The sequence below is a fragment of the Cupressus sempervirens genome, chromosome 6 (assembly GCF_028749045.1).
Source record: "Cupressus sempervirens isolate cs-2001-9-10 chromosome 6, ASM2874904v1, whole genome shotgun sequence".
NCBI lineage: Eukaryota > Viridiplantae > Streptophyta > Pinopsida > Cupressales > Cupressaceae > Cupressus > Cupressus sempervirens.
Genome location: NC_143123.1, coordinates 298271012 through 298294948, shown reverse-complemented (window position 1 = coordinate 298294948; position 23937 = coordinate 298271012). Strand labels below are relative to the sequence as shown.

General features: G+C 36.2%; 1 protein-coding gene across 1 annotated transcript in view; it reads right to left on the bottom strand.

Moving 5' to 3' along the window:
• Positions 1-12361, bottom strand: part of LOC149552389 (mitochondrial import receptor subunit TOM20-like) — a 76751-nt gene extending 64390 nt beyond the window's left edge. The window contains exons 1-2 of the mRNA XM_089787932.1: positions 12159-12361; positions 10415-10493 (exon numbers count right to left, since the gene is read on the bottom strand). Coding sequence (XP_089644058.1) covers positions 10415-10493; positions 12159-12266 — 187 coding nt within the window. The 5' untranslated portion in view covers positions 12267-12361. The remainder of the gene's footprint in view (positions 1-10414; positions 10494-12158) is intronic.
• Positions 12362-23937: the final 11576 nt, after the last annotated feature.

The following is a 23937-nucleotide window of genomic DNA, read 5'->3' as shown; positions in this document are numbered from 1 at the left end:
AATGTTGAGTTTTGATTAAATAAAAACAGGTTTTAAAGGACCCGAAGCTTTTTACATAGGAACATAACAACAACAGCAGAGAAGCTCAAAAGAACTGTGCATCAGCAACTAAGAACAGAACTATCTAAGGCAACAAGCCTTAAAACAGCCAACAAGAAAAGACAACGCAAAGACAGGAACAGGGTCTTCAACAAATCAACTGCCTGGTATGCAAGGATATTCATATTATCCACAATGGCCTTCAGATCTTCAATTTCTTTGACTTCCACAAACTCAATCTTTTTTGAGTTGGCCCTGGTACGCTTGTTGGGTCTGTGGTCATCTTTCATGTCCTTGGAGCCTTGACCTTTCCCCTATTAAAATTTGTTCATCAGAGCATTAATGTTGTCCGCCACAATCTTCAATATAAAACAATTCTGGTCAACAAGTTTCTTAACCGTCTTCTCCATATTGATCACTCTGTTATCCATACCATCCAACCTTTTCTGGAAATTTTTAATCAGGTGATCCAAAGCTTTACTCTTGGCTTCCAGGGGTGGAACACATTTCATAAGATTCTTAACCTCTTCAACATTACCAATCACCTCAGAAAGTCTATCAATATGCTGACCCAGAGTTCTCTCCCCTCTTAAGTATAACAAATTTGATCTAATATTATCTCGCTCTAAAGAATTTAAAGTACTTTATTGAAAATTTATCTAACAAGAAAATTAAGATTCTAAGGTCTGATAATGGAGGAGAATATGTTTCTGGCATCTTTCATAATTTTTGTGTTGAATCTGGGATTAAGAGGGAGTTTGTATCCCTTATAATCCTCAACAAAATGGTGTAGCTAAAAGATAGAACAGAGCAATTGTTGAAGTAGCTAAGGCTATGATTCATGATCGAAGTCTTCAAACATTCCTATGGGTTGAGGCTTGCAAGACAGCAGTTCACATTCAAAAACGTAGTCTTCATCAAATTCTAGATAACATGACCAAAAGAAGCTTTTTCTGGTATCAAACCAGATATTAGTTATTTTAGACTGTTTGGATGCTTGGTTTATATTCATATTGCAAAAGAGAAAAGATCAAAGTTGGAACAATCAAAAAAGAGAGGCATCTTTGTTGGTTATAGTGATTCTTCAAAAGCATGCAGAATCTACATTCCAAGTGAAAAGACAATTGAAATCAGTAGGGATGTTTATTTTGGTGAAGAAGCTTGCAAGAAATCCAAAGAGTCTAACATGGAATTTGATAGGGAATATTTTGAGCGTCCTCAAGATATAGATATGGCTGATCCAGGTCCATCTTCAAAGATTCAAAGGGAGAATACAGATTTAGAAGATCTTGTTGATCAAGTTAATCCAATTGATTCTATAGATACTTCAGCAGGTCCCAATAATACTTCAGCCAATAAGAATCATGATACTTTCAAAGAGACTAAAAGGCCTCATAAGTTTGCTGGTTATGTAGCTTTGATGGGTCACATTATAGCATCTAAGCCCTCCAGTGTTCACGATGCTTCAAATCAGCAAGTGTGGAAGGATGACACAGTGGAGGACTATCAATCCATCATCAAAAATGAAGTACAAGACATTGTTCCAAGGCCCAAAGGTAAATCAGATGTTTCCTCTGAATGATTGTTTAAACTTAAACATACAATTGATAGTAGCATAGAAAAACATAAAGCCAAATTTGTAAATAGAGGATTTTCACAAAAAGAAGGTATAGACTTGGAAGAAACTTTTGCACCAGTATCTCATTGCACTTCCATCAGAACCATCATAGCTATTGCAGCAATGAAGGGTTAAACTTCATAAAATAGATTTGATAACAGCCTTCTTAAATGGGGCCATATTAGAGGAAGTATACAGGCGATCTGAAAAAGGCATTGTATGGCCTTAAGCTAGCTCCATGTGCTTGGTATGAGAGAATTGATCACTATCTTCAAAGTTTGGGCTTTCAAAGGAATAATGCTGATCCAAATTTATACTTCAAGGTAAATGATGTTAAAGTGTTGATTATTGTGTTTTATGTTGATGATTTGTTTCTCACTGGAAATGACAATCTCATTGTCAAATTTAAGGAGTTAGCTTCTGAATCCGAAATGAAAGATCCCAGTTTGTTCAATGTTTCCTTGGGCTTGAGGTATGGCAAAGACCAAATTAAATTATTATGAGTCAAAGTAAATATGAAGTTTATATTTTAAAGAGATTTGGCAGAGTGTAAATCCATGGTGACTCCTATAGAAGCACATTTGAAAAAGTTACATGATGAACCAGCTACTTCATATTCAAATTTGGTTAACACAAGGCCTGACATACGTTATGCAGATAATACCTTGAATCAGTTCGTGTGTGAACCAAGGCAAATCCATCTTGTGGTGGCCAAACACATATTAAGATATGTCAGTGGTAGTGGGATATGGCTTGAAATATTCTTCATGTATAGAGTTGAACTTGAAAAGGTTCTCTGATTCATATTGGGCAGGGTGTGTGCTTGACAAAAAGAGTACTTCAGGATGCCATTTCAGCCTAGTTTCAACCATCATAACCTAGTCCAGCAGGAAACAATCTTGTGTTGTTGAGTGCACAACTGAAGCAGAATATGTTGAAGATTGTGTAGAGAAGCTATGTGGCTTCTGAAATTGCTTGTAGGTTTGCTTGGGTAACCTTTGGAACCTACAATGATTATGTGCAATAATCAAAGTTGTGAGAAGCTTTTTGGATGATCCAGTTTTTCATGACAGAACTAAACATGTGGGAATTAAATGCCATTATTTAAGAGATAATTGAGCTCAAATACATTTCTACAGAGAAGCAAACTACAGACATTATTAATAAGCCGCTCCTAAGGGTGAAGTTTTGTTAATTCAGAGATAAGCCTGGTATCGCAGAGGATGATGTTCTTGCTAGGAGACTCTCCACTTCAGTGATTCTTTGGATATAATTGATGAGTTCTTTTCTGTGAGAGAAGTTTGAGGTGCAATCCCTTAGTTCTTCTTTGTGAGAAAAGTTTGAGGTGCAATCCCTTGTTAATGAGTTTTTCTGTACAAAAGAAGTTCGAGGTAAATTCCTTTGTTCCACCTTTTGAGAGTAGCTACAGTAGATCCACCCTCCAGGAGTAGCCATGGGTGGAAGTCATGTCTGTGACTCAATGACTTATTTTATGTTTTCTCATACACAATCTAGGAGTAGCTATGGTGAATATTATTATGCTAAGAAAACAATTCTTATTGACAAAATCTATGATGAGAGTTTTGTTGACATCTGTTTTGGTTGCAGTTATATGCACTTGTCAGGTGATGACATTTTGAAGATCTCTCTTGCTAAGAGGCAGTATTGAAGTTATAGTTGCAAGACAAATCATCATACCTGTGTTGAAGCACCGTTCAGTTGTAAAACATGTGTGTATTTGTTCCTTTATGAGCTCAAGTTTTCTCTTCCTTCTCCTATAGTCTTTGCAGTCTTGGAGAGATTCATATTATTTCAAAATTGTGTATAGTTTCATTTATTTTTGTTGTGTATCATGGACTTTTGGCATTGTGCATATATATGGCAGTACATGTGGCTTCATGGACACTTGGCAGTGTGTGTGTATCTGCGTTCTCCTTCCCCTCGTCGTTAACGACACTCTTTATTGTTGCTGATTCAAATAAGTGTTGGTGAATTTATGTTTATTATTTCGATCAATTCCTATTCTTCGTATGGCAATGAAAATTGTAACCATCGGGCATTGGTTGATCTTCATGCACCGATGTTATTGGGTATTCTATCATTTGCCATTCGTTATTTTTTTTATTTTACAAAAGAAAACGAAACAGAGTTGTGTAGTGTGAGATATTTGGGTATTTCCCTTCTGTGAGCAGCTTCAATTACTGTCATATATTGTTTTGTATGTTGAAAAGAAACATTGTGTATAGTAGAGATACATTTTCGTATTACAGAGATGTATTTTGTGATTTTGAGTATTTTAAGAGACTAAGAGAAACCTGAAGAAAACTCATAAAAAATGCTTATTGATTGATTGAGACTTAATCATAAGCAAGTGAATTTGTAATGTTTTTTGAGAAACTAAATTAAGGATTGTTTTTGGTGGGCTGGGTTGTTTCTCTCAATGAGGAGGATTTCTCCCAGGATATATTCTTTGTGTGTTCTAGTTATTTTTGTTGTGAATTGCATTTATATACTTTGGTTCCTAAATTCCAACAATTTTTATTTATTTTATAGGGGACTGTGGAAAGGCCAAATATTTTAAAGTGTATAGTTTCAAAGTGGTCTTTTTATTTAAAAGTGGCAGGGGGGAGCATTAAATGAAAGCATTCACTAAAAACTAGCAAAAAAACATTTATAGAAAATAGAGGAAAACAATTTGGAAAAAAAATTAGCACAAAAGGATTACAAAAGAGGAGGAAAGCATACCAAAATAAATAGAAAAAAGGAACGGGGTGCTTTTTTGAAAAGCTATAAAAGGAGGATTGAGACTCTCATTTTCGGCGGTTGGAAATTTGTGTTCACTCATGCTTTTGTTCTTGAGGAAGTTTGTGCTTCTTGTTGGTTTGTGAGGATGAAAGCTCTTACAAGCGATATTCTTCACATTGTTGAAAAATGCAATCTGGAAAATATCCTGGTGATTTGACATAGAGAGCTTCAAAGATGTTTAACAACTTCTTCAGTTTTCAGCAATGCAGAGTTTGGTGATTATGCATGAGCCTTCCTCGTGTTCTAACAAGGTGATTGATGAATCCTACGCGAATTCGTGCTCTTGGCAAAGTGGCCAATCAAGCAACTTGTTATTTGGCTTAGTTTTGTGTTTACTCGATTTTCTTCCCTTGAGCGTTTGGGAGCGAATTGGACTCCAATTATTGCTTTCCTTTCTTGTTGATGCTTTTGTTATCCACGTCCTTGGTGTAGACCAAGTGGAAGATGCATCTTGTGTTTATGTCCTTAGTGTAGACCAAGTGAATAGACTTTCGGTTATCTCGTCCTCAATGTAGACGAAATAATTATTGTTAGGTGGTTGAGGTGAAATAATTAGTGTCGATCACTTCAAGGAAAACATTTGGTATAGATAGGGTATAAAATATGAGAAGCCGCAAATGCAATGGTAGATTGGCCATAATTCCTTTGTTGGGATAAAAATTGTTTGCCATGGTTGTCTCCTGATTCATTTTGAGAGATCAAATCATGTTTAATATAATAATAGTGAAGAGACATTGGATCATCTATCATTACATTGTGAATTCTCTAACAGTTGTTGGTCATTTGTGACAAAGAAATTGTGATGGCATACACCATTCCCTTCCTCTTTGAAGGATTTATTTCAAGGATGGTATACAGTAGATGCAGCATCTACTTTCTCAAGTATTTGGGAGGTACACACCTCTATTGTACTAGCAGATTTGGAAAGAAATAGACTGTTGAAATTTTCATGCAGTGCATTTTAGCGCATATGTGGAAGGATTGAGGCAACCGTCTCAAACTTGGTAAGTATGGCAGCTGCAAAAGTAAATCCTGCTAATGTTCCTTAAGTTAGTTGGACTGATCAATCTAACCAAATTGGTCCTACACTAGCTTATATATATTTTTATATATATAAAATAAGCCGAGAGATATCCTTCTCGAGGCACTTATTTTCATAATCTCATAATTTTCATCATCGCATATTTATGTGAGTCTAAGAGGCGTGAGGAAATGATTTGAGATTCTTGATCTGCCTCATTTTTACTTCCATTTCCTCTATGTAATTTTCACGATTTTAATTATAATTATATTTAGTCTATTTCTATTTTGTTTTTCTGACATGTAAATGAACGTCAATTTTTTCCAAAATGGAAAATGTTTACATTGAAGATTGCTGCCACTGTAGAAAGCCTCTCGGCTTAATCAAATATCAGCATATTAATGGGCCTCACTAGGCTAATCCTATTTCATTATATCACAGTTCTATTGAGTAGGTTATACCAAAAGAGAGATGGATCAAAGTGAATTTTGATGGGGCCTCAAAAGGCATTCTAGGCCCATTTAGCATTGATTGTGTGGCAAGCAATAGTTCAAGTATTGTTGCAATGGGTGTCAAAAGGCTTCATGAAGAGACAAATAATGAAATACAGGTACAAGCAACATTATCGGCCATCTATGCAACCGAAAAATTGTTTGTTGCAAAATTGCACTTCAAAGGCAATTCATTAATCGTTATTAATGATATAATCAAAGGTGAAGCTCTAGCATGGAATTTAAATATATATATCAAGTTGATTTGTTAAAAAACAATTCAAAATTTCACACATTTTAAGGTGGGTAATAAGCTAGCAGAAAAGCTTTCAAATGTGGCCGTGGCATAAAATGAGATGCAAATGAATAAAATTTGGGAAGACTTTTGAGATTTAAATCTTGAATGCCTTAATACGCCATATGTTGTTGATGGCAAGCTGCAATTATGATGCAGCAAGGAATGTAGAGAACAAGTCACGGTCTTAATGCAATTTATGGGAACGGATGGAAATCATCATCCCAAAGTCTACAAATACGTCCAAACTATGAGGAAATGTGAAGTGCTATAAGGTGGTAGGAGAAAAGCAGAAAGGAGAAGAATTGTGCAGTGACAGGAGTTAAGAATATAGGCAGGAGAAACATTGGAGATGTGTTTTCAAGATTTAGAAGCCCATATTTCTGCAAATTGTTGATAATCTATTGGGAGAGGAATTCATGAGAACAGAGTATGGGTACAAGACCAGCATGGATATTACATTCATGTTTTTAGTCTAGGGACTAGAATTGGGCAATAAAAAGGAGGTGAAATGGGTTGTCAATGAATGTGTAAGGAAAGAATGGTTGAATAGAATAAGATGCCTCGTGGCAATCGTCTTGCCAAGAAAGAACTTCCTAGTGTGGCATAAGGACTTGTTGCAAATGGGTGAACATGAGTCGTCAATCTACTTGTTCAAAATTTGTAGTGTGTTCAGTAATGAGGAGCATAAAACTCAAGCTCAAATGGGATGAGAGGTGTTAAAAGAATTTCTCGAAGAACAGAATATGGCAAGGAGAGCTTTTCAAAATGCGGCCATGAAGGACACAAAAACTCCAAATTTGACCTAGAGGATTCCTGGACCAATAGACTTATCAAGCCAGCAAAGGAGGAAAAAATGACTCAATTTAAGCAATCTAATGACCTTTGTTGTTTTAAGAAAAAAAAACCTTCCCCTGTCCTTTTGTTTTGGTTAAAATGGTCTATGATAAGTTTTGGGTATAGCTGCTCAATTATGGATTCCAATCACTATTTGAAAGCCAAAGGGAAAGATAGCTTTTCATGTTGTTTCTATAGAGAACTAGCTGTCACATGGCATGGAGTTTTGTAAACTACATAGAAATTTTGATTGCAATATATGGGATGTATATCCGTTGATGGCTAGTTTTCGAGCTAATGTAGAGGGATGCTCGGACTTTGGGATTGTAATATTACACAAGTAATTTGTAAAATGATTGTTGTATTAATAAATGATTGAAGAGATAATTATAAAGAATTTACAATATCTACTTAATTTACATGATATAGAAAAAGATGACCATTAAAGTAATATAATAATATTCTAATATGTATCTAAGATGTTTCTTTGGTGATTACAAATAATCTCAGCTGGCTTTATAGGTTAGAAGAGGATAGTTAGTTTGATGGTTTTTGCATGCTAACATTGTGATATTGTTATGTTTCTATTTAAAATTAATAAACATACATGATCTATTACAAATATACAAAAACCAATAGCATTTTAATATTTTTAGCTATTATTATGGTTTTGTTTAATATGTAGAATATGATGCTATCTAACATATGAACTTGATTGCTATCGCAAATATGTCTATTACTTTTCTATGCTCTTGAATGGACAAACCTAACCCCAACAAAAGATTTGACCAACCCTACAAACTTTAACACACTTAGTTTTTAGCAAAATCTTGTGGGGAATGTTCACAACCTACTACAAATAATCAATCATTGTACATCTCTTTTCTTGTCTTTTTCTTTGGAATATGAGGGATCAAGTGATCATCAAATCGAAGATGATTTTGATTTGCTTTAATTATTTTTTCTTATGTTTGCCCAGCATAACAAGATCAAGAGTCATAACCTTAGTTTCCACGGAAATATGTAGTGCCATTAACTATATCCCCATACAATTTTTAGCTTATGTAGGCCCCAATTTAGCAAGTGTGGCCTCTCTCATATATTTCCACTTTCACACTTGATTCCGTGCATATTTTTATGCATCCACATACCAAATCGGATCCCTAACCCGAATGCGAACTTGTATTGGTTGGTCAAGGGCAAGCTATAAAAAAAATTGATGAGGAGCTACAGTTTGATGATTGTTTCATCAAAAAGTACAGGGTCAAATGCGAGTGGACTCACACATAACCTCTTTGTTGCACTTGACCCTTCTAGTCACCCAAGACCTCTTGATTTAGGCTGAAATTCAGTTTACAGGTCAAGTGATTCTGCTTCCTGAAAGCAGTCCTGATATTGGATTCTCAATACATTGTTTGTATATACATGGAGAAAACCCTTCTCTCTCTAGACCTTGCCCTAGATCTTGCATTTTTCATTTTTATTGCATTGTTATCTTCCATAACAGTGAAGGATCACTAAATCCACTCAACCCTCGCACCTCATTGAGCCTAGTGGATTATCTTCCTTCCAATGTAGGATAGACAATAGGTTTAAGCTTCCTAGCTCATTCACATATCCTAGTGACCGCACCTCATCACCTATTTCAATTCATTGCAAATCAAAAGATTAAATTCCTCTAATAGCATTTGCAATTTGCATAAAGTTGAATGTGCCTTCTAGAAAGTCACATTATTTGAGACCAAGACTAGTCATTACTGCAGCTAATAAAACACACTGAAACCACACAGATCAGTTAAAAACAATTCAGATCGGCAGTTCATGATAGGCATGGATCAACACTCCAATTATTGAAGCACATAGGACATCACACCCTACAGCCTCTCATAATTTCGGATCACTTCAATTAGTAAAGCAAGGGCATTGAAATCCTCCAATTATTGAAGCATAGGACATTACATCCTACAACAGCCTCTCATAATTTCAGATCACTTCAATTAGTAAAGCAAGGGCATTGAAATCCTCCAACAGCTCCCTCTTATGGGTAGCAACACATTTGCACAAGACAAGAAATTTACAGTCAATGTGCTCTGCTACTGTGTTAATTTTGAGACCATGATAAGCAAAATTGACACTACCCTAACCATGAATTGAAAAATTTAATAAACAATGAAAACCTCAGTAACATACATTTGCACAAGCCAAGAAGTTTACAGTCAATGTGCTCTGCTACTATGTTAATTTTGAGACCACGATAAGAAAATTTGACTCTAAGACCCTAACCATGAATTGAAAATTTTAATAAACAATGCAAACCTCAGTAACATACCACCTACAAACACACACTACTAAAATGTATGAACAGCGAGCACTCAAAAATTATATTGTTTTTAAACTTAATTAGTTACACTGCACTCAAACAGCTCTCTCTCTCTCTCTCTCTCTCTCTCTCTCTCTCTCTCTCTCTCTGCTTTTTTTGCTCTCCTCTCAATTATATGCCTTAAGTCTCTTCTGTAGAGTGAGAGAAGCTTATGAGAAAAGAAGATTTATCCTACAAAGACTAAAGAAGAAGGCAGAAAGTGCTGTGTTCTAGACATAGGAAAATCAAATAATATTTAGAATCTCTCCAGCTATAAGAAAAGCATTTTGATCTTAGTTACTGATTCGGGATACAAATCCAATTCGGACACGTGAATCGGATCCATGGATTCGCAATTTTTATATTTTTTCCAATTACGAGTCGTGGAGGATTCGTGAGTGTATATATATATTAGAGAAATATATAATGAGAAAGCAAATTTGAGGTGAACTGTTTTAAAATGTGAAATAAAAGGGTCATTTTAGGGTTAGAAAAGCAAAAAATATATTAAATAAGTTAGACCTATATAAAACCTTGGTCTGCCTGTCGAACCTTGAGGATTCATGCTGGATCCTTAAGGATTCATGCTGATCCAGGCAGGAACCTTGTTTTACACAGCAGATTCGTCCGGATTCACGGCCCAATGAATGACAAAGATCTTGCCCGGATCAGCACGAATCCAGGCATGAATCTGGATCAGATCCAAATCCAGATCTGAGACATGAATCCGGTAACTAAGCTAATGATAGAAAAAATTAAAAAACTGTTGATTTCCAGGCCCATTTTAAGAAGGAAAGTAACGGAGCAAAACAGTCAAAAATATGATGATCATGAAAAAAACGAAATTCCAAAAGAAAACCCATGCAAAATCAGGTAAATTTAAAATAACTTGCTCTTCTAACCATTTGGAGGGGAAGGTGGGGGAGAAGGGGGAGAAGAAGGGGGCGACCTTTGACCATTTTCACGCACTCTCCACCTTGCTGAAACTGAGATAGCTCCAAAAGTGCTCCTCCCCATCTTGTGAGGTTCTGTAAACCAAAGTTGAATTAACATCAGCATCTGCATATAGTTATATGATCCAAACTAAAAAAAGCCAACATGCATTCTGATAAGATCCCAAGCATACTCTACTAAAATTAGTATCTCACAACTGTAATTGGCTGCTTGTTTGATATTTGCATGCTTACAGCACTGCAACTAACTGATAATTCAGTGATTCACTCAAGTTTCATTTTTTTGTTAAATTTCAGATAAACAAAAAATAATATCGTGGCCAAGTTGCCACTGAATAATAAATAAAAATCATTACAAAAGAATGCGGCTTAAAGCTTCAAGCTTTAATAGCCATTCAATAACATATATGGCAAGTTTGGGGAGAACCATTGCAAACAACATGTTGCTTCTTACAATGAAGCAATTGCAATAGTTTTCAAAACCAATGAAGTAGCTATATTTAAACATTTTTTTGCCTCTGGCCTTTAAGAAAATTCATATTATGATGATTTTATTAAAAAAAAAAAATTATATATAGCCTTCAGAAGAGAAAATATGAAATAAGATAGTATCTTGAACACCTTGTCAGACGGAAAGATCTGCCCTAGCAGTGTCCAAAGTGGAAAGGTACAGTTACACTGCAAAACTGATCACTATGCTTTGAAGAAAACCAATTCGAGAAGGGTAAATTGCTATAAACCTTTCTTCTCACTGTAGTCTATCATTATGCAATTTTAAATTTGTACACTTAATTTGGGAGGATCCATTAAGTTATTTTCACCAACTTATCTTATAAGTGCATATGGAATATTTTCCTGAGTGTAAACCACACGAATAGCAAAGAGATAAAGGCTTTTCTTTTGAAAAGTTCTGCAAGTGTGTATGAGGTAAAGGACGGGAGAGAAAGAAGGAATAATATCTTGAGGAGTTCAACTCAAATGTGATCAAAAAAAAAAAAACTATTATCTTGAGGAATTTAACCCACAGGTGCTCGTCAAAAAATGCATGCATAGACGCTAATGTTCTGTGGACAGCCAAGATATTATTGCTCAATTAAGAACCAACTCTACCCCACTGTGATATGAACCGGAACTGTGGAAAAGACCTACCAAAGTAGAAGGAAAAAAGGTTTTTCTAAAATTTGTCCAATTCAGGTGCAGAGCAACCAGAAAAGTACTTTATTATAAAATGTGATGCTTTCAAGGATGAAGTTGGGGATGCTTATCGTCTCCTTGAATGGGAAAATGATTGAAATCTAGAAAGTTAAAATAACAAAACTTACTGTTCCATATTATTAGCCTCATGGATGTTAAAAGTTATTCATTCGTTCATATGAGACCACTTCAGGGCTGATTTTAAACTCCAGATATAAAAGGCAGAGAATCGCAGTGGGAATAACATAGCTGTTGGTAAAGTAATGCAAGCGGGACTGAATCGAAAACCACGCCATCTCAAGCATGTTGAGTCTTTTAAAGCTCTGTAATATTTATATTTCCAACAACAGTCAAGTTCTCACCTTTCAACAGTTGATTTTTTGAGCTTCGGGTATAGTTTATATAACAGAAGAATTCCAGAATTCCAAAAATTCAATTTGTCTAATAATAGACCTTCCAACTGCCTTGTTAACATTATTATGTGAAGAGTATATTGTATTTCAATAAAAAGGAAAACAGAAACAGAGACAGAATGAGAATACGTACATCAGCATCGAGAGGATTAACGCCATAGGTGGACTCCGCAGTCTTTCGTGCTGCTTCAAAGAAGAGAAGGCGATCGAAGTCGCTCTGTGGAATGCCCATCTCTTCCATTATTGTTGCTACACCTAGGGTTTAACAAACAAATCTCTCTTAACCGAAAGGTAAAACTCAGTTGAGAACAAAGAAAGGCTTTTAACATGATCTGTAATGACGAAAATTGCACCCTGTGCCCTTATGTCTTAGCCGATAGATTTAGGTGTTGTAATTATACTTAATTACTCCTTGCCTTATACGGAGGAGAGCGTAGTTTATATATATATACATATACACTGAACATTCATTAATATTTTTTAGACTTATATTTTTAATAATATTGATAAACATATATTTTTTAGACTTTCTTATTACCATAAACTCAGCGAAAACTACACTCTCCTGCCTATAAGGCAAGGACTAATATATATACACTACACTATCCTGTCTATAAGGCAAGTATATATATATATATATATATATATATAATTTTTTTTTTTTTTTTTTTTTATATTTTTTTTTTAATTGGTTGTTGTATTTTTAGCTAGTGGTTTAAATATTTGAAAATGAATATGATTAATTAAATAAATCTCGGAAGAAAAGCTTTAATGTTTGGGCATTTAATGTAAATAAAATAGTTTCAATGAGAAAGGACACATCTTTAATTTGATGTCTTTGTGGTTGCATCGTGCAGCTACGATATTGGCTATTCCTCGAAATCCACTATTTGTCTTTAATACGATGAATTATGTTAGAGGAAAATGTTATAAATATCATTAATGAACTCATTTCTTCAATCTTTCGACTATATCGAGTGAGAAGGGCGTAGAGCTTATTTGTTGGGTAAGAGTTGGGATTTCATTTAATATTTCATCCTCTGTGAAATATTGTCAATGTTTCCAATTTTAAGTGGGTGTTTTTCTTTTATTCAGCTTGACCTTTCCACTTTATTTTATGTTCTGTTTTGTAGGTAACAATATAGTGATTACATAATTTTCTTACTTTTCCAAGTTACAAGATTCGATATGTATTGAAAAATGCTACCACATCATCTATATTAAGAGTCAGCATTGCAATCATACCAGATTTGAGGAGTAGAATGTTATTCTATTTAAATGGAGTTCCTACATAGTCAAGTTTTTGCATATGTTTATTTATTTCCAATTTATGTGGACATGTGAAGAAGAATCATGTTATCAGCAACAAATTTGAAAGCTCCAACAAACTTTTGTTCTATTGTGCAGTTGCGAAGGGGAGCAAAACTTAGGTTTCTTATTTTCTCCAAAAACCTAGCAGTTTATTTTGGGGATTTGTGGACTTGTATAGAAAGGCAGCATGTAGGGTTTTTATCTCCTAACCAAATTAAGTTGAAACGTGTCACTTGTGTTGAAGTTGATGAAAGGTCAACCCCACAACTCCCAAGAATCACCTGCATGTAAACACCTGTCACAGAAGAGAGAAGTAAAAAGTTATGGAGGCTGAAATTGCCAAATCCATAGATGAGACATTCTTGATGAGCAAAAAGAGAGATTGTTATTATCAACAATAAATTAATCTCAATTCTCAATGAATGTTTACAATGAGAGATCATCCTTATAAAGGAGATCAAAACCCTAAAAAGGTCTAACCTAGGTTGCATATAAATAATTAATAAAAGAATTAATTATTAGATGCCTAAAGTTTAGCTTAAGCAACTAGTGTTCATTAAGAAATATTTAATTACTCTAACACCCCCCCATCCCCCCCCCCGCCCTTAAGATAAACTTAGGGAGTAGCTAAAAACCTAGAAACTACTAGTACAAGTAGAATTGGGTCCCGACAAACAAAGCCTAATGAGGTACCCAAGCACAACCAAATCTCTGAAAAGATGAGAAATAGAGAAAACCACATGGGAAAAACCCTACTCCAAAAAAAGGTGAAAATAATGCTAAAAAGACTAGTGAAGGACTAAAGAAGCATCCAAACTAGGGAATGTTCCAGAAGATAGGAACAAAAGATTATCATGAAGAACACCACTGAAGCATGTAGAAGCTGCAAAGCTATGTCCAAAGTAACTGTTAATCTGAAGAACCTCCACTGAAATAGAACCTAACCAAGTAGAGAAGATTGTAATCTGCATTGAGTCAGGAGCACACAGAGGCAAACAACTAAACTCGAAGATACAGATTGCATGAAACACCAAAGCCTAAAGAGATTATCAATCCAACCAAGGAAGCATGAGAAACAAAAGAAGAACCCCCCTTAATGCAAACAAGGGTGAGGTGATAGGCAACTAGAAAAGTGGGCCAAAAGAATTGCATGTCAAGGAACCACGATCAAAATGCACAAAAGAGTACATATGTGTGTACTGAGGTGATCAATCTTAGATACGTCATGAGGTTAATGTCGTGGAAAGAACACTCACTGGACAAAGGAAGATAACAAAAAAAGGCAAAAACATCACCCCCCCCCCCCCCCCCCCCCCCCCGCCCCCCCCCCCCCCCCCCCTTGTGGCACTTTATCAAAGTAGTGCATGTATAATAAGGCACAAGATATGGTGAATCTCAAGAATGCAATAATCTACATGAGTGTCCTCAAATGACATTGCTCAAATCAGAAGGCAACACAAGACAAAACAACTAAAACAAAAATATAGATGCAGTATGGCACTTTATTTCAGTGTGTTTGCAAGAATGCATATAGATGATGTCTAAATATACTAGAAGAAACATAAGACTAATACAATAGATAGTACAAGACATGACGAATCATCTGAAGCAACGATATTGATCCCCAGACCTAAAGCAACCAAGATATCCACCAGAATGCAAAAATGCAAGAGATTGAATATGATGTGATTGGAGTAGAATTTGGAAAAGCAACAACATCATTGGAAAGAGCTCAGAAAGACCTTTCCAATGATATAAAGAATTCTCAAATCGAAGATTAGATGCTCAAGATATATCTTCAGGAATGTAAAAAGGAACTCCTAACTTTGACAGCAGAAAAAGCCATCAAAAAAGCATCAAAGCTGAAAATAACATGTACCACTATGACAGGCTCGAAACCAACTTTCCAGCGATATCTCATTTTTGAAAAACAGAGTTTGTATGCCTAAGATATGAGCAAAAACGTGAAGGTAAGTCCAAATAGAGTCCAAGAAGGTGATAGGAATGCTAATGCAATGCTGATGTCAGCAAGTGACGAGCCCAAATTTGATAGGCAAATGATTGTCGAGGCAAAAAATGCCAGAAAAAGACCCCTGTCGAAGAAAAAAATTCTAGTCGTCGGAAACAAGATAATGTATGAAAAATAATTTCGTTAGTAAAGAGTCGGTGCTGGATGAAAAAAATATGGTGGCCAAAAAATAGTGTAAGCAATTTGAAGATGTGGGAGGTCAGTGCAAATACACAAGGTAAAACTTGCCCGTTGCTCAAAAATTAGTTACATGTGAAGTCCAAGAAGAGTCACAGTGGGATCAAAACATACTCGAGTCCCAAATAAGCGCAAACCCCAAAAACTTTCATGTGATCCCTACTAAACTTTGCAATAAATTTTTTGCATGCACTTACATTAGAGGTACTATCTGTTGAGGCACATGGAGAAGGAGCCAAAGTTAGTGCATGGTGGCTAGAACTAATTTTACGAGCTTAAGTGCTCACTCACCTTCTTAGCACAAAATTTTGGGTGTGACTAGAATATCAAAACATGGTGCAAATAAACACAAACTGCTAGTAAGTGCCAAGAAACCACTAACCACTGCTAAACTTATGGATATAAATTTGGGGTCCACATGGATAGAAGAAAAACGTCCCAAAAATTGAGCCTCCACATATTTATCCAATCTCATGTGTTAAAGTGTGTTCTAATAAATGCATGCACACTAAAAATTTCACCCAAGACTCAAGGAGAGGTTACGAAAACCAATGGTAGAGATGTTGTCAATGCACCAATAAAATTGTTGATGCTTGAAGAATCATTCTTCTCCTCTAAAAAACATTGGTTGAATAAAACCATCAATGCAGGGAGAGGTCAATGCAGCGAATGGGGAGTTGGTGGCAAGTAGGAGTGTAATCTCCACCAAAAACATTTGCCCTTGTCAAAGCAATATTTCAAACAAACTCTTGTATGAATGAAGATGCTTGAAGATCTCTACCACCAGCCGGCTCACCAACAACAAATTCCATGTAGCAGAAAAATGAGGCAAAATTACCACCATAAGACTATTGATGAGGACCACTGAACGCTTTGTCTCCCTATAAAAAGGTGTTTCTCCTCCAAAAAATCACAAATTATGGAGAAGATGGTGCACTTAAACTGAGCACACATCAAATCCAAAGGCAAATGTAGGAGAACAAAGGATGATGGACCATCCAATATTCGCTGAGAGAGCATAAAAATACTTGCATGAGTGAGAGAAAACACAAGGTGTGGATTCCAAAGCATAAAAATTGTGGGTTTGACCATAAAAGTCACAACAAACTTACAAAAAACCAAAAAAATTGTGGTTTTGCATGGATTTTTGGCATCTCCGCCTCCAATAACTCCACCTCTGCAAAACAATCGAATCAACATGTCTATCACAAGTCAAGCTCATGCCCCATGTAATCCCACAACTGAAGACCTCCAATCTCCAAGCGCATGAGGTGTTTGGGAAAAACAAATCCGGAGATCTCCAAAGTTGACATCCTGAGGCAGAGCCATGTCAATGCATAGTGCCCAAATTTATGCATAGAGCATGTGGTGAGGGCCATGTAGGCAAGGTCATCTTTATTGGAGGAAGCACGGGGCTCCAAAATTTGTTCCAATCACCATTCTCAATTTGCAAGGTGTCAGTTGATATTACATTAGGAAGCACTAGGGCCACTGCACCTATGCATTGCTAGAGAAGAGGAGTAGATCCAATGACCGAATCAAAAGTCAGAGACTGCAAATTTGACAAAACTTGGTCATTCTCATCGAATTTTGAACCCATACCTTCTGATTCTAGATGAAACTGCTAGAGACTCGAACCACATACCTCTCTCTATTTAGAAATTCCTTCACAATAGATTTCTCATTGTTTCTCTCGGATTCATTTAGCAGAGATCGTCATTTTTTGATTAAGGGCCTGTAGGAAGAGTAGGGAGGGATGACCTCCATTAAAATACACCCATCAAAGTTTTTTGGGACCCAAACTGCCACCAAAATTTTGCAATTAGCCCTTCCAAAAGCTCATGCACTTTCAAATAGCACTTTTTTTTTTTTTGCAAGAAATTTTTGGCAGCAAATTAAAAATCGCTGCCTCATTTTGTGTGCATAGATCAATATGGCTTGAGTACAAACAAAATTTGCCTCGAATTTCAACAACATCCAAACTGGACATATTTCCTATGGAAATAAGGGTTTTCGAGCGCTCTGAGCTCAATGGTGATGTTCATTTATGCTCAAAGTGCCTCAAACATCAATGACCCCCCGATCTAATAAAAAAACATTAAAAGCTTAGATTTGAAAACCAATGTCAAATCTCTCACGAAAAGAACAAGGGCATGAAGATCTAGAGCTCTAATACCATGTTGAAGTTGATGAAAGATCAACCCCATAGCTCTAAAGAATCACTTGCATGCAAACACCTATCACAGAAGGGAGAAGCAAAAAGTTATGGAGGCTGAAATTGCTAGATCCATAGATGAGACATTCTTGATGAGCAAAAAGAAAGATTGCTATTATCAACAATGAATTCATTTCAATTCTCAATGAATGTTTACAATGAGAGATTTTACTTATAAAGGAGATCAAAACCCTAAAAGGGTCTAACCTAGGTTGCATAAAAATAATCAATAAAAGAATTAATTATTAGATGCCTAAAGTTTAACTTAAGCATCTGAAGTTAATAAGGAAATATCTAATTACTCTAACAACTTGAAGTTGAAATGTGATTTACAACACATTGGTGTAGTTTACAATTAAACTTAAAATGAGCCAGCTGTTAAAATGCTTATTTGAAATTCACAACAAAAAAAAAAAATCCTCTAAAATTTTGAGCACTTGTGTTTGACTCTCCAATAAACCTTGCCCTTTGTTCAAATTTTAAATTTATCTTTTTTCAAAAGTTTTTGACACATTTTTCTTTTGTGGGAGGACATAGACATAATTGTTAGGTTGCAGTTTCATTTAGCTCACTTTCAAGGAGTAAGAGCTCTGTTAGATTCTCCTAAGCTTTCAGCCAAACTGGTATCGCTAGTTATACTCAAAATGCAAGATATTTTTATGCTTTCCCTGAAATTTGACCCCGTCTTACCATGTATACTCGGCCATCAAAATGGATTAATGTTGGAAAATAGATGTAATCTAAGTTTACAGTTCAATCATAGGTTACCCATTTTCAGAAATACCTAAACAAAATCTACAATCTAATTTTTAATAGGAAACCTAAACATTTATCCATAGGAGATCATTCCACTATAACCCATAAATTTAGTTGTGACTAAACAAAATGAATTGTGTTTCCATTGTTATTGATTCAATACATTAACATGACATACATGGGGGTGTATATTTTTTAAATGATACTTTCTCTGAGAAACAAGAAACATTTTGTAGATTATTTTAAAGGTTTATGTAGATGATGGGATGTTAAAAGAGGCATTTGATGGTAGACCTTGAAAGAACTAAATCTTTGGTACAATATAATATATTTCAAATAATTCCTCAAATTTTGAAAAGGTTCCCTGATTTATCCTTTTATCAAAGCAACCGTCAATTAATATGTCATTTGCTTCCCCTTTGAATGGTGTTTGAAATAGAGTATTCAATACAAGCCATGGTAAAGGTTGTAAGCCCCTTCAAAAGGCTTTCATCGTTGGAAGTGTGTTGTCGGTGTTTAACTTCTCATTGCTCTAGCTCTTTTCTTGCACGATACAAGACTTTCAAATTTTGAGAACTTCTTCGAACATCCTCAATATAATAAGGAAAATGAAGAGAGAAAACTTATTTGGGTGGACCTAGGATGCTCTAACATCGGCTATGACTACAATGGGGAGCTCTATGGACCAAGATTATTTCTTCCCAAGGTCACAACCAACTGAGTTGAAATAAAAGCAAACCATGGAACTATCATTTTGCAGATAAGTAAAATGTGCCAAAATCCATTTTTTCCTAGTTAGTAAAAGTGTTTTATCATCACCATTTAAAACCAAAGGGCTAAAACTTTGTATTTTAAAAGTTAATGACCCACCATTTCGTCTACTAATTGTCAGCACTTGCCAATCGCAAACATAGAAGAAAACATGGCAAACTAAGTGGGTGGACACAACAATTGAAAGGGCAAAAATGTTAATCTAGAATTATGCCATTTTTTTTGTATATCAAACTCTTCAATAAACTTTCAATAAACTCTTCAATAAACTTTCAAACTTATGCAAATAAATCTATCTTACAGATTATTTATGTTGTCATGTTAGTGACATACACATATGGAATTGAAGTTGTTAAGTGAGCACAACAAGTTATTTCCTTGATAGCATCAACAACCATAATAGATGGTGAGATATCAAATTCTCCAGCTCTTATAGTTTTTCCTATAGGTTTTTCAAACCATAGACAAGGAATGCACAATTTACTTCGGTTATAACTGAAGTAGAGAAAAGGATTGGTCAAGTATTGCTTGAGTATAAACAGATACAATTTTTAGATATTTAAGCATTAGTTATAGAATTTGAGTAGTTAAGTTAACAGTTCAAATACCAATATGACATCAAAATGAAACCAAAGATAATCACATTATCTTTTCATCTTCATTGCCAATTAGCTAGAATGCTTTGACAAATTGTTCGATGCCTATAATAAAGATAACCTTAATAAAAAGACTAATGTAGTTCAAAGTAGTTACAGTCCAAATTTTTTTTACTAATACAAGCTGGTATGAATCTAAGTTATATACAGTTGTACACATGGATGGAATCTTTGAACTAGAAAAGCATAGCGGTAGTGTCTTGCAACAAATAGATAGTTGCCCCACCCTCTTTACTATAAAGAGAAAAAATAATAAATATAGAACTCTAAACTAGTAAATGTGCCTAACAGAAACAGACATAAATATCAAAGACAATGCACATTGGCTCAAACCTCTTTTTGAGGGGAAAAAAAATGATGTGGGGAAAACTAGAAAAACAAAAGTAACAAATGAGGCAAAGATCTAGAATCAATTGGCTCAAGGAAGGAGACCAAAACACAAAGTTTTTCCATTTAACTACTCTTAAACTTAGAGCAAATAATAGGATTTCTGGCTTGAAGAAAGACTAGCGTGTGCTGACAAAGGAAGTAGATATATCAAATGAAGTTATTTTTTTTTCTCCTCCCTGTTGTCTTGGGATCCTTTGCTCTCTAAAGTGGACCAATGATATTGTTTCTTGTATTCCTCAGATTCTCCAACCGCACCATAATAATTTGCTCTGGCCCATTCCTTCTGATTCCAAAGTAAGAGAAGCTCTTTTTTCTCTTTCGACGGATAAATCGTCTAGCCCTTATGGTTTTCCCACCTTCTTTTTCCAAATGTATTGGCCTGTCATTGTGAAGGATGTTGTGAAGGCGGTTCAGGAAATCTTTGGAGCCAGAAGTATTCTGAAGGAAATAAACTCTACATTCTTAGTTCTTATTCCCAAAGTGTCAGGAGCAGACACTTTGGATAAGTTTAGACCCATCTGTTTATGCAACTCCTTTTATAAAATCATCTTGAAGGTGCTCACTTCAACGCTACTTAAGCTTCTCCCCCTGATTATTTCTCAGCAACAATCTCGTTTTGTTCCGAGCAGATAGATTTTAAATTTGATTATTATGGTGAATGAAGTGATTCACTCTATGGAAGCTAGAAAGAGAGAAGGGATGTTACTCAAACTAGACATGTCCAAAGCTTACGGTCGGGTTGACTGGTCTTTTTTGGATTTGGTGTTGAAGGCTTGTGGCTTTGATGTCAAATCGTGTAAGCTAATCTCCTAGCTGGTCACCACTCCCTCTCTAGCTATTTTAGTTAATGGATCCCCCTTTGATTTCTTCAAACCTACCAGAGGCCTACGTTAGGGGGATCATCTATCATCTATTCTCTTTATTATCCTGGTGGAATGCATTGGCAAACTCATGGAGAAGAAAAAGAAAGAAGGGAGGATCAAAGGTTTTAAACCTTCTTCCAAATGCACCCCCTTTACGCATCAGCAATTTGTTGATGACACTATTATGGATGGAGAGGCCTCGGTCAAGGAGGCAAAGGCTATGAAAGAAACTTTGGACACCTATTATAGAGGGTCAGGGCAGCTCATCAATTGGGACAAAAGTTCTATTTTCTTTATCAATACTCTGGAGGAAAGATAGAAGAGAATCTCCAAAATCCTAGGATGTCAAATGGGGAAGCTTCCTTCTACCTACCTTGGTCTCCCCTTGGGAACGACCCCTTCAGATTCCTTCCAGGATGGAATCATGGAAAGGTTCAGTAAGAAATTGGCAGGCTGGAAAGCAGCCATTCTTAGCCAAGCTGGAAAATGTCAACTAGTTAAATCCATCCTTCAAAACTTGTCAATATATGCTCTGAGCCTTTTTACCATACTAGTGAAATACGTTGAGAGGATAGAGAAAATCTAGAGGAATTTTTTGTGGATGGGAGCTGAAAGGAATAAAAGGTACCCCCTTGTTGCATGGGACAAAGTTTGCCTACCCAAGAAGAATGGAGGTCTGGGAATCAGGAAGCTCATTCACCTCAATAAGGCCCTCCTGGAAAAGCAAATCTGGCGCATCTTTAGTAGCATGGGGGAATGGAGAGACACGGTAGTAAATAAGTATATAAAGAGGCCCTCTATTCAATTCATCCTCTTCAGTGAGGATATCCCAAGAGGTTCTGTTGTTTCGAATGGTTTCTTAAAAGCTAAGGACTTGGCTAACTCAAAAGTCTCCTGGAAGCTAGGTAACGGGGAGGACATTCTGTTCTGGTCTAATAGTTGGCTTTCTCAGGGCCCCCTTATGAACAACCCTACCTATGGGTTTTGGGCTAATGATTGCATCAACCTTTATGGGCACAAAGTCAGCAATTACAGGACCGAACAGGGTTGGAGGGACCTTTCCATTATCTCAGATGACCTCAAACCAATCATGATCATGCTTAATTCCTTGTCCCTTAGCAACAATAAGGATGTACTAGTTTGGAGGGATAATGCCAATGGGCTCTATTCGGTTGCCTCTAGGTACTCTGCTTTATGGAGCTTAAAAGAGTCTCCCCCTTGGTTAAGGGCTTGGATCCCTGGCCTCACGCCAAAAGTCAACATGTTTTTTTGGTTGGCTCTTCAGAACAAAACTCTAACCCAGGAAAATCTCATCAAAAGAGGTCACATCATGCCTAGAAGATGTGTTTTGTGTAAAGAAGAGTCAGAGATAGGCAACCATATGTTCATTCACTGTTCTTTCTCCAAGACAGTTTGGGGCATCCTCACCCAGGACTTAGGCCAGAGCTGGTGCTTTCCTTCTAACCTTTTGGACTTTTTCTATCAATGGCATGGCTTGTTCAATGGGTTTGTCTTGCAGGAAATCAACTCCTGGATCCTGCCCCTTTTTTGTTGGAGCATATAGAAAGAGAGAAACAATCAAATTTTCAGAGATAGGGAGGAGCTGGCTTTAGTTGTTGGGAGAAAGATTTTCAGTAACATAAAGGAAAAATTTTCTGTGAGGAAGGGGGGAGAATTTGAGATAGGAGGCAGGAAAAAGGAGAAGGTAAAAGACAGATCGAGGAAAAGACAAGAAGCCAAGTGGCTCCTCCCCCTTGAAGGCTGGCACAAAGCCAACTTCGACGGAGCCTCCAAGGGCAACCCTAGCTCCTTGGGTAGTGAAGGTGTGATAAGGAATGAAAATGGAGATAGTATTGTAGTTTTTTCTCTCCTGCTGGGATTCCAAACCAATCATTTTGCGGAATCGAACACTGTGTGCAATGTTGTAAAACTAGCTTTTGGCTCGAAGGGGATTTGAATAACATTATAAAGTGCATCATTGGCAACTCATAGCCATCATGGACGATTGCAAATCTAATTGATGAGACACGTGAGACCCTCACCAAATTTAATAGAATCCACATCACTCATATTTTTCGGGAAGCAAACCCGATTGCCAACAGGTTTACAAACATTAGGGTTGGTGTAGACCAAAAAATGACTTGGCATCCAAGAATTTGTTTTCCAACGGACGTTAAAAGTTTGATTGACTTGGACAAGATCCAAGGAAGTACGAAGAAAATCAAGCTATAATTATGATTATGAAGGTTTTAAGAAATAAGGGTACTTTTCAAAATGGAAGCATGGGAAATCATAACTGCAGTGATTCATTATTGATTAATCAACACGCTTTATGGGTTGTTTTTTGCACTCACTTCTAGAGTAATGGCAAGGCTATTTTTCTCTGTTTATTGCTTACTCTTGGAGGTCCCTTTCAGTCACAGAGTGAGGACCACATGAGTAAAGAGGGTGTGCAGTGTGCAGAAATGGTAGGCGAAAGGTGCAGAAAGGAGCTAGTGGGAGATTTTGAGAAATGGAGAAGTAAGGAGAAAGTGTGGGAAAAGCTAGAAGAGGGTGAGGTTACCAATTATATCATGAAGCTGCATGGATTTGATCAGGAGGTGACCAAAAGTATGGTGGGGTCTAGGAAGGATGGTAGGGTGAAGGTGAATGGGGTCTACTTCCAGATAATGGAGGAGGTGATTGCGACTATCACCGAAATCCCTTTCGAGGGTTTTAAATTCTTCAGGAATAAGAAGCTCTCG